The sequence below is a fragment of the Anomaloglossus baeobatrachus genome, unplaced genomic scaffold, assembly GCF_048569485.1.
Source record: "Anomaloglossus baeobatrachus isolate aAnoBae1 unplaced genomic scaffold, aAnoBae1.hap1 Scaffold_315, whole genome shotgun sequence".
In the NCBI taxonomy this organism is placed as follows: domain Eukaryota; kingdom Metazoa; phylum Chordata; class Amphibia; order Anura; family Aromobatidae; genus Anomaloglossus; species Anomaloglossus baeobatrachus.
Window position 1 is genome coordinate 329,579 of NW_027442554.1, and position 15,641 is coordinate 345,219.

The 15,641-nt window shown below is 47.9% G+C and overlaps 1 protein-coding gene across 1 annotated transcript; it reads right to left on the reverse strand.

Moving 5' to 3' along the window:
* Positions 1 to 381: 381 nt before the first annotated feature.
* LOC142269195 (uncharacterized) lies at positions 382 to 14,865 on the reverse strand. The gene is made up of 5 exons (XM_075332383.1): positions 14,718 to 14,865; positions 14,409 to 14,588; positions 14,204 to 14,327; positions 14,007 to 14,120; positions 382 to 3,183 (listed from the first exon to the last, which is right to left on the reverse strand). The coding sequence occupies exons 1-5, from the start codon at positions 14,793 to 14,795 to the stop codon at positions 1,088 to 1,090; spliced, it is 2,592 nt and encodes an 863-aa protein (XP_075188498.1). The 5' UTR covers positions 14,796 to 14,865; the 3' UTR covers positions 382 to 1,087.
* Positions 14,866 to 15,641: the final 776 nt, after the last annotated feature.

The following is a 15,641-nucleotide window of genomic DNA, read 5'->3' on the forward strand; positions in this document are numbered from 1 at the left end:
GGCGTGTGTCAGGGTCTTATATAGACTCTGTGCCTCATCCAAGATGGAGGACACCAGAGCCAATCCGCTGCCAGAACGACAGGAGTGACGTCATGCTGGCCTATCACCGAGCAAGGCATCACAAGCACATGACCAGTGACCAATCGGCATAGAAGGTGTCAGAGACATGTGACCTCGTGTCAGCGATGATGTCACCCGCACATGTGCAATGGCTCCAAGATAGGACTTAGTCTCTGGCGCTCGCACATGTGCAGTAGCAAGAAATCTGGACATAGTCTCCAGTGCTCGCAGCAACCATAACAGGGATATTGCAGCTGTCCAGGTCAGTTATGGCCGTCAACAGGGCCAGTAATCAGGATTTTTTATCGGATCCAGGCAGGAGCTCTCCCGTGCTGCTTCCTCCCTACATGAGGTTCAGGCCACGCCCCTACAGGGACATATATACTAGGACAAGAGCCATATATACCAAGATGGGGATCATATATTCCAGGATGGGATAAAGATGGGCAACATATATACCAAGATGAAAGACCTATATACGAGTATGGGAGACACATATACCTGGAAGGGCCCAGTATGGGGGACATTAGTACAGAATTGGGGGATTTTATCCCTGTAACAGTGTCAGCAGCAGATCCTACCCATAACAGTGCTTGATGACCACATTTTTTGCGTTAATTTTTTCACTATATTCCTCCTTTAAAACCTAGGTGTGTCTTATGGTTCAAAAAATACAATAATTTCTAAAAAGAAAGAAAATGGTTCTTTTCCTCACAAATTCTTAAGGAATTGCAGCCGATTTTAGGATAAAACCCTTTGAATTATGATACATCATGATGGCTTCTCCCGTGTGACTCATCTGACAACAGGACCTGATTAATGATAAAAACATTTGGCAAATTCTGAAACCAATATTGGCTGCTCCGCTCTGTTGGTTTTCTGATGTGGGCAAGACTTGATTTACCAGTTATACATTTCAATTATTCACAACATGAAAAAGGTTCCTTCCCTGTGTGGCTTCTTCACATGTTTAACAAGATGTGATTTATGAAAATTACATTTACCACATTCAGAACATAAAAATTATTTATTTTGTGTGATTTTTTTTATGGTAAACAAGACCTGATTTCCTAGTAAAACATTTCCCACATTCTGAACATGAAAATGGCTTCTCCCCGGTGTGAGATCTTTGATGCACAACAAGTTCTGATTTCCTAGTAAAACATTTCCCACATTCTGAACATGAAAATGGCTTCTCCCCAGTGTGAGATTTTTGATGCTGAACAAGTTTTGATTTTTGAATAAAACATTTCCCACACTCTGAACATGAAAATGGCTTCTCCCCTGTGTGAAGTTTTCCATGGTCAACAAGACTTGATTTACTAGTAAAACATTTACCACATTCCAAGCATAAAAATTTCTTTGCCCCTGTGTGATTTTTCTTATGCCTAACAAGATTTGATTTCCGAATAAAACATTTCCCACATTCTGAACATGAAAATGGCTTCTCCCCGGTGTGAGATCTTTGATGCACAACAAGTTCTGATTTCCTAGTAAAACATTTCCCACATTCTGAACATGAAAATGGCTTCTCCCCGGTGTGAGATCTTTGATGCTGAACAAGATTTGATTTCTGAATAAAACATTTCCCACATTCTGAACATGAAAATGGCTTCTCCCCACTGTGACATCTTTGATGTACAACAAGATCTGATTTTTGAATAAAACATTTCCCACATTCTGAACATGAAAATGGCTTCTCCCCGGTGTGAGATCTTTGATGCTGAACAAGAATTGATTTCCGAAAAAAACATTTCCCACAGTCTGAACATGAAAATGGCTTCTCCCCTGTGTGAATTCTTTGATGCACAACAAGTTCTGATTTCCAATTAAAACGTTTCCCACATTCTGAACATGAAAATGGCTTCTCCCCGGTGTGAGATCTTTGATGCTGAACAAGTTTTGATTTCTGGATAAAACATTTCTCACATTCTAAACATGAAAATGGCTTCTCCCCGGTGTGACATCTTTGATGCCTAACAAGATCTGATTTTTGAATAAAACATTTCCCACATTCTGAACATGAAAATGGCTTCTCCCCGGTGTGAGATTTTTGATGCTGAACAAGTTTTGATTTTTGAATAAAACATTTCCCACATTCTAAACATGAAAATGGCTTCTCCCCAGTGTGACATCTTTGATGCCTAACAAGATCTGATTTCCGAATAAAACATTTCCCACACTCTGAACATGAAAATGGCTTCTCCCCTGTGTGAAGTTTTCCATGTTCAACAAGACTTGATTTACTAGTAAAACATTTTCCACATTCCAAGCATAAAAATTTCTTTGCCCCTGTGTGATTTTTCTTATGCCTAACAAGATTTGATTTCCGAATAAAACATTTCCCACATTCTGAACATGAAAATGGCTTCTCCCCACTGTGACATCTTTGATGCACAACAAGATTTGATTTCTCAATAAAACATTTCCCACATTCTAAACATGAAAATGGCTTCTCCCCTGTGTGACATCTTTGATGCCTAACAATATCTGATTTCTGAATAAAACATTTCCCACACTCTGAACATGAAAATGGTTTCTCCCCTGTGTGAAGTTTTCCATGGTCAACAAGACTTGATTTACTAGTAAAGCATTTACCACATTCCAAGCATAAAAATATCTTCGCCCCTGTGTGATTGTTCTTATGCATAACAAGATTTGATTTCTGAGTAAAACATTTCCCACATTCTGAACATGAAAATGGCTTCTCCCCTGTGTGATATTTTTGATGGTTAGCAAGGGTTATTCTCTGAGTAAAACCTTTTCCACATTCTGAGCATGAAAATGACTTCTTCCCTGTGTGAGTTTTTTGATGGATATTAAGATGTGATTTCCTGGTAAAACATTTCCCACATTTTGAACATGAAAATGGTTTCACCCTTGTAGGAGCCGTTTCATGTTCCACATCCCTTCTGTAACTTTTATTTTGCTTACAATTCTGTGATAAATCGGAATTTTGGACTTGCTTGAAAAGATCTGATGATGAAGCTTTCCGAGGAAGGACTGGAGGTATATTTGGGGCAATAGCATGCTCTTCATATGTATCATGTGTGATACTTTGATCTTCTGTTTTAAATTCTGAAGATGATAGATTTCCATCTGAACTCCCAATACAGTCATCTGCTAAAAATAAACACAATGTTATTATTTTTTATGATATTATCTTGAAAGTACATTTTTTTTTAAACCATAACATCAGAAATTAAATTAGAAATAAATGTATCCTGAATCTGTTGTCCAATTTCGATCTAAAGCGGGCTTTACACGCTACGATATATCAAACGATATATCTTCAGGGTCACGTCGTAAGTGACGCACATCCGGCGCCGTTTGACATATCGTAGCGTGTGACAGCTACGAGCGTCTGTTAACGAGCAAAATTACTCACCTTATCGTTGCTCGTTGACACGTCGCTCATTGTATTAAAAAAAAAAAAAAAAAAAAAAAAAAAAAAAAAAAAAAAAATCGCACGTCCTACTGCGCGCCGGTTGCTCATCGTTCTCGGGGCAGCACACATCGCTCTGTGTGACACCCCGGGAACGCTGAACTGCAGCTTACCTGCGTCCCGCCGCCAATGCGCAAGGAAGGAGGTGGGCGGGATGTTTACTTCCCGCTCATCTCCGCCCCTCCGCTTCTATTGGCCAGCCGCTGTGTGACGTCGCTGTGACGCCGAACGTCCCTCCCCCTTCAGGAAGAGGATGTTCGCCGCCCACAGCGAGGTCGTTTTGAAGGAAAGTACGTGTGACGGAGGTTTACGACTTTGTGCGACACGGGCAACAAATTGCCCATATCGCACAAACGAAGGGGGCGGGTGCGATCGCAAATGCGATCGCACGAGAAATTGATACATGTAAAGCAGGCTTAAGAGTAGTGATGAGTGATCCCCCCCGATGGTCGGGATCGGGGAGACTCATCGAATCATTTTGTGAAGTTCGAGATCGGGATTGAGATAACATGATCGTGCATCCAATCACCGATCTTGGACTTTACAGTTATGGGATGGGGCGGGGGGCTGTAAAATAAAGAATACAGTTAATAATAAACATTATCATTATACTTACAGGTCCCGCGACGTATCCTGCACTCTGTCTCCCGCTGCTTCTGCTTCCGAGTACGATCATCGCGGTGTCCTCCCGGTAACCAAAGGACCTTCCGTGACGTCATAGCCATATGATCAGTCACATGGGAATGTTGTATTATCCCATTGGCTACAGACTGGGTCACATGATTATGACATCGTGCAAAGGTCCTGTAGTGTCAGCATGCTCGCCGGTACACGGTGCTTTCCCAAGCAGCTCAGTACTCTGTAAACTCAGCGACCGCAGTGTACCAGCGAGATGCTCAGGCACATGCTCGGCTCCCCCTCCCTGCATGTTGGCGCTCTTTACACAATCAGCCAACATGCAGGGATTGGCTGCCACAGCCGGTGATGAATAGCGGCGCCAGAATCAGGTGATCGGAGATCACCGTTACTATAGTATAGTAACCCGTTCGTTAGGCTACTGTGGCAAAGGTGGCAGCAGTGAAATCCCCGCTTACCAACCCAAAGCCTCTGATCACTCATTGAGTGATTAGACAGTGCGGGAGCAGCAGCAGCAGCGCTCTTCCTCCCCCTCGTGCATTCTGATATAGCAGAGCTAGATGAGTGACAGAAGACCAGGATCGTGGAGGGGTGAGAGGGAGTAATAAAGATGGACTCCCTAAGTGTGTCTGTGTATTTATTTCTAATAAAGAGAAACCAAGGAAAAAATTGTGAAAACATACCCTGCTGTAACTAAATAAAAGCATAGTGCATATAAACATAGGGTACTTAGTAAACACTGTTTTTGATCAAAAAAAGCATAAAGCTATCCCACCAAACGTCAAGGTGTACCCAGTTGGGATAGTACCTACACTCTCTAATATTAAAACCTTACCATAGGTCTAAAATAGGCCTCAATGTGGCTAAGGGCTGAGAGTGACCGGGTCCCAACAGGTCACACAGTCCGGGGATGCACAGAATGAAATGCCCAGCTCACTGAGAAAGGGGCCACTCCCTGTTTGTACTGAACTCAAAAAAAATACATAAAAACAAAAAAGTGAGCACAATATATAATTTTATGAAAATAAATGATTTTAAAAAATGATGATGTAGCGCTCCGCTATATTTTTGATACTCGGCGCAGATGAAAGCGGACAGCTACTGGCTGCCACCTTCACCCCATCTGCCTGGCTTTGCCTGACTGGCAATCAAAATACAGGGAAGCCCATTATTATTATTTTTTTAATTATTTAAAAAAAATAATAATAAATAAAAAAAAAAAAAAAAGGTGTGGGCTCCCGCTGTATTTTGATCGCCAGTCAAGTTCAGCCAGTCAGCTGGGGGCTGGGATTCTCGGCAGTCCGCACCCGCCCCTGGAAATGGCTCATTGTTCCTTAGCGCCTTTTCCAGGCGCTTTACCCGGATCATCCAGTGGCCCTAGTGGTGGTGGCACGCTGGGTAATAAAGGGGTTAATACCAGCTTTGTATTCTCAGATGGTACTAAGTCCGAAATTCATGGTTTCACGCCAAATTAGACATGGCCACCATGAGTTTCTAGTAAACAGAAAAAAAATACAACAGAGAATTTTTTTTTTATTAGAAATATAACCAAAAAAAAAACATTTAGAGAATCCATCTTTATAATAAAAAATCCTTAGTCCGAAGTAATCCACAGGTAGAGCATTGTCAGCTTCATCACTCTTTACAGACACAGTCTATACACAGTGAGAAGCAGAGAGCATTGCCAGCTCTGCTAAATCGCTCTGTACAGAGCAAGAAGCAGGCTGACAGTGAGGGGATGATTGCACTTGCGTCTCGCATGGGCATAACCCCGCATGGACTGATCTCAGGACAGGAGCGCTTCAGCTGCATGGAAACACAAGCAGCAGACCCGCTGCTGTCTTGAGATTGAGTGCCGTGATGCGATGCGACACTCACACAGTCACAGTCAAAGTTCAATCGAGTCTATGAGCCATGGACTCGGGTGAACCCTGACATCACCGCGAACATGGCCGAAAACAGCCAAGTGACGAGCAGTGCAGTGAATACCCTCGGAAGTTAAGAGGACCTTTGAAAACGTCATAGTCATGTGACCAGTAAGTATGATCATAAAGTTTTTTATTTTAATAATGTGCTTTCTTTTTACAGCCCCTGGTCCCGATCTGGACCAATCTGTAACACGAGCTTTCCAGGAAAGCTCGTGATTGGGATCGTGCACACGATCACTATGTGATCGGTACGATCTCCGATCTTTACAAATCGGGATCTCCCATCCCTATCTAAGAGTTACATCTTCGTTAATTCGAATCTCCCATTACTAGCACCAGTTCTCTGGAATGTGCTACAGTAAATAATCTGATTGATTGTCACAATGTGACTGCAGGATAATGAGGGACAGGGGGCTACTATACTGTCCCTCACGCTAGGGGACCCTAAACTGTTTCTAACCTCTTGATTACCCCTGAATATGGAGATGCCTGAGTCCCATGCCTTACTATTCTCCTGACTAGATCTAATCTGTTATCCCCCGGGGAAGGAAGGGGCAGGAATATAATGGAAACAAATATTAAGACAGACAGGACACATTGCAAACTCACAGAAATAAACAGTGAGAGACTAAGGAGAAAAGCAAGAGCAGAAAGGCAGCAACAAAAACACAACAAGGTTTAAAACCACAACAGCTCACAGCAATAATACAAAACAACCACCCATAAGTCTGGATCTCAACACCTCACCAGACCAGTATAGGTAACCAATAGCTGGCATTAATAAAATAGTCCAGCCAGCATATACAAAAAGGGATTGATAGATACTTTCTCCTCTACAGCATGTGATCAAAGACATTAACAAGCAGCCCAGCAGAGAATAACTCTTGCTAGCCTGCCCAAGCCTGTAGTTTAAAGCCTGCGTCTTCCCTGTGCTGCTCACAGACATCACAGCAAACATGCAGAGTACCAGAATCTATCATTTCCACAGATCCTGACGCCACCATGACAGTTGGCAAAACCTGCAAAAATCTCCTTGGAACATTGATCCACAACATAGACAATTTCAAAGAAATTCTTTTTCAAAGACTAACATAAAATAGTTAGAGACAGATGGACAGATACCGGATATTTAACGGGATTGTCCGGGACTATAACGTTGATGGCCTAACCTTAGGCTTTGTAACCAAAGCAAGTAGCAGGGTCTTGCAGATAAACATTAGTGCTCCAATTCATCAATACCGGCAATGGACACTGACAAATGACACCAGGGACTGGAGTGAGATTTCTGGCATAGGGAACGCTGCAGTTTGTTATGAATTAGAGAAGCGGTGGCATCACACCCTTCTTCTGGCCAAGCTCTACCCATTTTGGCAAAGCTGGTTAAAATTGGCGTGAACACGCGCACACACACACACACACACACACACACACACACACCCCCACACACACACACAGACCCACCTACCAGCCTTTGGTCACATGACGTTATGTCAAAAAGGTCCTTAAGCAGTCCTATAATTGGCATATAAACACTGGGGCCGCTAGGAGAATGGGGGTTCTGTGAAATTGTCCAGTTTGCGCTCCCTTTCCCCTAATGCCAGTCCTGCATGCCAGCCTGTCTTCTGGTCAGTTCATTTAGACTCCTGCAATTAAGATACCTTTGGTTACATCATGTCACATGACTTTGAAGCCAACAAAGGTCCTTAAACAATAAACCTCAGAATACAACTGATGGGGACCCTAAGAGAGTGGATTTCCTAAGAAATTGCACAGCTTGACTCTCGCAACGCTGGCCCTGACTGTAACTAGGGCTTATTTTTGGAGTAGGGCTTATATTTCAAGTATTCTCTTAAAATCCCATAAAAAAGAGAATTTTGTTTACTTACCGTAAATTCTTTTTCTTATAGTTCCGTATTGGGAGACCCAGACATTGGGTGTATAGCTTCTGCCTCCGGAGGACACACAAAGTACTACACTCAAAAGTGTAGCTCCTCCCTCTGAGCTTATACACCCCCTGGAGAAACCAGATCTAGCCAGTTTAGTGCAAAAGCTGAAGGAGACTAGCCACCCATAAGTAAAAACAGAGCAAGAACCGGAACAACCGGAGCCTCTGTCTACAACAACAGCCGGTGATAACACGCGGAACAAGGAAACTGCCAACAGGCAACAGGGAGGGTGCTGGGTCTCCCAATACGGAACTATAAGAAAAAGAATTTACGGTAAGTAAACAAAATTCTCTTTTTCTTTATCGTTCCTATGGGAGACCCAGACAATGGGACGTCTCAAATCAGTCCATGGGTGGGAATAAACAGAAAAACTGAGAAGTAGGCAGAGCCTAACTTCACAAGTGGGCGACAGCCGCCTGAAGGATGCGTCTGCCTAAGCTCGCATCTGCCGAAGCATGAGCATGCACTTGGTAGTGCTTTGAAAAGGTATGCAGGCTAGTCCAAGTGGCAGCCTGACAGACTTGCTGAGCCGTAGCCTGGTGCCTGAAAGCCCAAGAGGCACCGACAGCTCTGGTCAAGTGTGCCTTGATCCCCGGCGGGGGAGGCACCTGAGGACCCAGGTAGGCATCCGAAATGGTGGACCTAATCCAACGGGCTAAGGTCGGCTTAGAAGCAGAGAGGCCCTTGCGCCGACCTGTGGTTAGCACAAAAAGAGAGGTGCACCGCCTAAGGGCAGCGGTGCGAGACACATAGATCCGGAGCGCCCGCACCAGATCCAGAGTATGCAACGCTTTTTCAAAGCGACGAACAGGAGCCGGACAAAAGGAAGGTAGGGTAATGTCCTGGTTAAGGTGGAAAGGAGAAACCACCTTAGGGAGAAAGTCCGGAGTCGGACGGAGAACCACCTTGTCTTGATGAAAAACCAAAAAAGGGGACTCCGAAGAGAGCGCAGCTAAATCAGATACTCTCCTGAGGGAAGTTATGGCCACTAGAAAGACCACTTTTTGTGAAAGACGAAACAAAGAAACCTCCCTAAGAGGTTCAAAGGGGGGTTTCTGCAAAGCCGTGAGAACCAAATTGAGGTCCCAGGGATCCAAGGGCCGCCGGTAAGGCGGAATGATGTGAGACGCACCTTGCATGAAGGTGCGGACCTGAGCCAGCCGGGCGATACGCCGCTGGAACAGCACTGACAGAGCCGAGACTTGTCCCTTGAGAGAGTTGAGGGACAGTCCCAGCTGCAGACCGGACTGTAGAAACGACAGAAGGGTCGGCAAGGAAAAAGGCCAAGGAGAATGGCCAGAAGAGCGACACCAGGACAGGAAAATTTTCCAAGTCCTGTGATAGATCTTGGCAGAGGAAGACTTACGGGCCCGAGTCATCGTGGAGATGACTTCAGGTGGGATACCAGTAGCCGTCAAGATCCAGGACTCAAGAGCCACGCCGTCAATCTGAGAGCCGCAGAATTCTGGCGGAAAAACGGACCTTGTGAGAGAAGGTCTGGACGGTCCGGAAGATGCCACGGCACCTCTACGGACAGATGGAGCAGGTCTGGGTACCAAGCTCGCCTGGGCCAGTCCGGGGCAATGAGAATGACTCGACGGCCCTCCATTCTGATCTTGCGCAGAACTCTGGGCAAGAGAGCTAGAGGGGGAAACACGTAGGACAGACGAAACTGGGACCAGTCTTGAACCAGAGCGTCCGCGGCGAAGGCCTGAGGATCGTGGGAGCGAGCCACGTAAACCGGAACCTTGTTGTTGTGACGGGATGCCATTAGGTCCACTTCCGGAGTGCCCCACTTGCGGCAGATTGACTGAAACACTGCCGGGTGCAGGGACCACTCGCCACTGTCCACGGTTTGACGGCTGAGATAATCTGCTTCCCAGTTTTCCACGCCTGGGATGTGGACTGCGGATATGGTGGACTTGGAGTCCATTGAAGAATGCGTTGTACCTCCAACATTGCCAGGCGGCTGCGTGTCCCGCCTTGGTGATTGATGTAGGCAACCGCTGTCACATTGTCTGACTGGACTCGGATGTGCTTGCCCGCCAACAGGTGGTGAAAGGCTAGGAGAGCTAGAAGCACAGCTCTGGTTTCCAGCACATTGATCGAGAGGGCTGACTCGGACGGAGTCCAAGTGCCCTGCGCTCGGTGGTGGAGACATACCGCTCCCCAGCCGGATAGACTGGCATCCGTGGTGAGAATCACCCAGGACGGAGTCAGGAAGGAGCGCCCCTGAGACAGAGAGAGAGGCCGAAGCCACCACTGAAGAGAGCTCCTGGTCTGTGGCGACAGAGCCACTAACCTGTGCAAGGAGGAAGGCCGCTTGTCCCAACAGCGGAGAATGTCCAGCTGCAGAGGACGCAGATGGAACTGGGCAAAGGGAACAGCCTCCATTGACGCCACCATCTGACCAAGCACCTGCATCAGGTGCCTGATGGAATAACGGCGGGGCCTCAGCAGAGAGCGCACCGCCAGTTGGAGGGATTGCTGTTTGATCAAGGGCAACTTCACAAGTGCCGGAAGAGTCTCGAACTGCATCCCTAGGTACGTGAGACTCTGGGTCGGAGTCAGAGTGGATTTGGGCAGATTGACCAGCCACCCGAATTGGGCTAGAGTGGCGAGAGTGAGCGAGACACTCCGCTGACAGTCTGCGCTGGATGAAGCCTTGACTAGAAGGTCGTCCAGGTAAGGAATCACTGCCAACCCCTGTAGGTGCAGGACCGCAATCACTGCTGCCATGACCTTGGTGAATACCCGAGGGGCCGTGGCTAACCCGAAGGGGAGAGCCACGAATTGGAAATGTTCCTCTCCGATTGCAAAACGTAGCCAACGCTGGTGAGAAACTGCAATTGGCACATGCAGATAGGCATCTCTGATGTCGATGGATGCCAGGAAATCCCCTTGGGTCATTGAGGCAATGACTGACCGCAGAGATTCCATGCGAAAATGCCGCACCTGAACATGCTTGTTGAGAAGCTTGAGATCCAGGATGGACCGGAAGGAACCGTCCTTTTTGGGGACTAGGAAGAGATTTGAGTAGAAACCTCTGAACCGTTCCCGGGTGGGAACCGGTACAATTACTCCGTTGGCCTGCAAGGATGCCACGGCCTGAGAGAAGGCGGCGGCCTTGGAACAGGGGGGAGTTGACAGAAAAAATCTGTTTGGCGGGCTGGAAGAGAATTCTATCCTGCAGCCGTGGGAGATGACATCCCGCACCCACTGATCGGAGACGTGTTGAAACCACGCGTCGACAAAGTGGGAGAGCCTGCCACCGACTAAGGACGTTGCTGGCGCGGACAGATAGTCAAGAGGAGGCTGTCTTAGTGGCAGCAGCTCCTTGCGGTCTTCTGTGGACGCGCCTTTGTGCGCCAGTTGGATTTTTGGTCCTTGGCTGAGTTAGTGGACGAGGCCGAGGGCTTAGAGGACGACCAGTTGAAGTAACGAAAGGAACGAAACCTCGACTGGTTCCTACCCTGGACAGGTTTCCTGGTTTTGATTTGTGGCATGGAAGTACTCTTCCCGCCAGTAGCTTCCTTAATAATTTCATCCAGTTGTTCACTGAATAGCCTGGACCCAGCAAAAGGGAGCCCAGCAAGGTACTTCTTTGAAGAAGCATCTGCCTTCCACTGTCGAAGCCACAAGATCCTGCGGATAGCGAGGGAATTAGCCGAAGCCACCGCAGTGCGGTGAGAAGCCTCCAGCATGGCAGACATGGCATAGGATGAAAAAGCGGAAGCTTGGGAAGTTAAGGCAACCATCTCGGGCATAGATTCCCTGGCGAGGGAATGCATCTCCTCCAGAGAAGCAGAGATGGCTTTGAGAGCCCTTACTGCTGCAAAAGATGGGGAGAACGAGGCCCCTGCCGCCTCATATACAGATTTGGCCAGAAGGTCAACCTAACGGTCAGTGGAATCCTTAAGAGAGGTGCCATCAGCCACAGAGACCACGGTCCGGGCTGAGAGTCTAGACACCGGAGGGTCTACCTTTGGTGAATGAGCCCACTCCTTGACCACCTCCGGTGGAAAGGGAAAACGGTCATCAGAACCACGCTTTGGGAAGCGTTTGTCAGGACAGGCCCTAGGCTTGGTCACAGCGGCCTGAAAACTGGAGTGGTTGAAGAACACACTCTTTGTCCTCTTAGGCAAGGTAAACTGGTGCTTTTCTGCCAGAGAGGGTTGCTCCTCTGATACTGGTGGATTGAGGTCCAGTACAGAATTAATGGACGCAATCAAATCACTAACATCTGAGTCACTTTCGGACAGATCAATGGGGCACATGGAGGTAGCATCCGAGCCCCCTGTATAGGCATCCTCCTCGTCCCACGAGTCAGCCTCTGAAACAGAGCCGCGGGATGAGGAAGGGGAGGGAGCCCTACGTCTCCTCTTAGGAGGATGGGGCCTGGGACCAGATGAAGAATCCTCTGTGAGCTCCGCTGAGAGAGCCCTAGCAGCAGAGGCACCCTGTGAAGGGGGCTGATGCATGTTCAGCAAAGTCCGGGACAGCTGTCCCATGGAGTCTGCGAAAGACTGGGTAATAGACCTAGATAAGGATTCTACCCAAGCCGGGGGTTCAGCCACAGGAGCCGGAGAAGCCGGAGATACCCCTGGGGGTACGATTCCAGGCTGAGGTATCGTCAGGTTAGAGCAGGCAGCACAATGGAGATTGGTGCTCTGTTCAGCAGTAGGAGCTTACATGCAGTGCATATTGAATACAGCTTTGGAGCCTTGCTCCTCGTGTGAGACATGCTGCTGAAGTGGGGGCTCTGCCAGTGTGACCTCAGAGAGTATATACAGAGGCCCACAACCAGAGGTTGTGGCTTACCAGACCGCTGGAGCGGTGTTGTGTGCCCTCCAGATCCCAAAGCCCGGACCCCCAAGCACCTCAGCAGGGATGCTGCAGCCAGTGATGATCGCAGAGAAAAACGCTGATAAAATGGCGCCGGAGCGAGGAGAGGGGTAGGGACCAACTTTGAGAGCGGGATCTGAAGGGCCAAAGAGACTTACAGGGGAGGAGACACGTACTCAGTGAGGAGTGTCTCTTCCCTGTGCAAAACAGCCGCTGGGTGGAGCCGCACTGTCCTTCTGCATGAATGACATGCGAGGGCAGTGAAACCGAAAGTAGGCCTCCGGCAAAGCCGGGGCCTAAATTTGAGCGGTGCGGCCGGCGCGCAGGCACCATCGGCGTGGTTCTCAGGCGACAGCCAGAGAACCGGCCGGAAATGTCAGAAAACTCACTCAGCACACTCTCCCACCATAATAAAGTACAGGGACCCCCCGAATATAAACGTCTCAGGTACTTAGCTTGCTGAGACGCAGGGCCAGGTCCCTGGGGATGAGTGCTCCGTCCAGCAGGATCCAGAAGGGCTGCGGATGGAGACCGGTCTCCTGCAAAGCATGGAGAACCGTGCTGGCTCCCACTTCAAGCCAGAGCCCGAGGGATGGTGAAGGAGCGCGGCATGTAAGGCTCCAGCCTTGGAATCAACCTTAACAGCACCGCCGACACAGTGGGGTGAGAAGGGACATGCCGGGGGTCCACACTTGGACCCGCTTTTCTTCAAACTCTTTCCAAAATTAAAAAATCAGATGAGAATGCATGTGTGGATGTATGCCTCCTGAACACAAAGCAATGAACTGGCTAGATCTGGTTTCTCCAGGGGGTGTATAAGCTCAGAGGGAGGAGCTACACTTTTGAGTGTAGTACTTTGTGTGTCCTCCGGAGGCAGAAGCTGTACACCCAATGTCTGGGTCTCCCATAGGAACGATAAAGAAATCATGCTAGGTCTTATTTTCAGTGCAGGTCGTATTTTCGGGGAAACAGGGTATTCATGAACCCTCTGCAGGTCTTTGAGTTGCCTTCATAACGACATAAAGAAGGCACTAGAAACAAACAGCAGAAGCAAAGAAAATACAGCTGAAAAAAAAAACAGAGCAGAAAGCCTAAAAATGTAAACAGAAAATTAGTGCAGAAAGTACATGAGTAGATATCTCTTACTGGATAGAGCTGGAGGAAACACATCCTGAGGAACATCGGGATCTTCTTGTTTACAGTCCTGTGGGAGAAGAGGACGAGGACATCTCTCTGGTGTTGTCCTCTTACTGGATAGACCTGGAGGAGACACATACAGGGACTGAATTCATTCCTTACATACAGATAATTATAGGCCGTGTGTATTTAGTCCTGTCTATTACCTGGTAATGTGAGGGGCTGGGGAACCTCCATCATGACGTCCTTGTACAGATATTTGTGTCCTTCTAAATACTCCCACTCCTCCATGGAGAAATAGACGGTGACGTCCTGACACCTTATAGGAACCTGACACATACAATGATACCGTCACCCCCGATCCCTTCATAGCATTACTGTATAATGTCCCAGCATTCCCAGCAGTGTCACCTCTCCAGTCAGCAGCTCAATCATCTTGTAGGTGAGTTCTAGGATCTTCTGGTCATTGATGTCCTCATGTATCGGGGGGTGAGGTGGAGGCCCCGTGATTGGGCTCAGGGGTCTTCCCCATCCCTCAGACACAGGGGCCTGACAGCGCTCACTAGAGGTCTTCTTCACTACTGTGTAATCCTGGTTATGGAGAGACACAGTAATAAATCTCACTCCAGACATTTCCAGAGTCCTAACCTCTCCAGTTCTGTCCATCTGTTATTCCCATAGATAAGAATGATGTAATGTGACGTCATCAGAATCTCTCACCTCTCCAGTAAGCCGGAAGAGGATCTCTAGGGTGAGGTGTAATATCCTCTCCGCCATCTTGTCCCTGTCCATATCCATCCCTGATGGGTCAATCAGGAGAATTCTCTTATATAGAAGATCTCCACTGAGAGAATCCGATATTGTAAGGACCTGAATGGGGAGAAAAGGATGATGTAACATCATAAAGAATCCGCTGTAATAATACAATTACTGGAGATAACCATTCACTAGATAGGGATGATTGCCGCGCTGCCATGAGGAGTCCAGACTAAAGGGGGCTTTACACGCTGTGACATCGCTAATGCGGAGTCGTTGGGGTCACGGAATTTGTGACGCACAACCGGCCGCATTAGCGATGTTGCTGCGTGTGACACCGATGAGCGATTTTGCATCGTTGCAAAAACGTGCAAAATCGCTCATCGGTGACATGGGGGTCCATTCTCGATTATCGTTTCTGCAGCAGTAACGATGTAGTTCGTCGCTCCTGCAGCAGCACACATCGCTATGTGTGACGCCGCAGGAACGAGGAACCTCTTACCTGCCTCCCGGCCACAATGCGGAAGGAAGGAGGTGGGCGGGATGTTCCGGCCACTCATCTCCACCCCTCCGCTTTTATTGGGCGGCCGCTCAGTGACGTCGCTGTGACGCCGCACGGACCACCCCCTTAGAAAGGAGGCGGTTCGCCGGTCACAGCGACGTCGCCGGGCAGGTAAGTATGTGTGACGGGTCTGTGCGATGTTGTGCGCCACGGGCAGCGTTTTGCCCGTGTCGCACAACAGATGGGGCGGGTACCCACGCTAGCGATATCGGGACCGATATCGCAGCGTGTAAAGTAGCCTTAACTCTGCTGCCTCATTACAGTGAATGGAGCCTTTGAGAGTTTCTTCTGAATCATGTCATTTGAAGAATTACATGTAAACCTGT

Bases quoted from the DNA above. Each gene is read 5' to 3' on its own strand.
- LOC142269195 (XM_075332383.1), bottom strand. From the start codon at position 14,795: ATGGATATGGACAGGGACAAGATGGCGGAGAGGATATTACACCTCACC. The intron at 14,589-14,717 runs GTGAGAGATTCT...CTCCATAACCAG, and splicing joins TCTTCCGGCTTACTGGAGAG to GATTACACAGTAGTGAAGAA. The intron at 14,121-14,203 runs GTAATAGACAGG...TGTCTCCTCCAG, and splicing joins CCAGCCCCTCACATTACCAG to GTCTATCCAGTAAGAGGACA.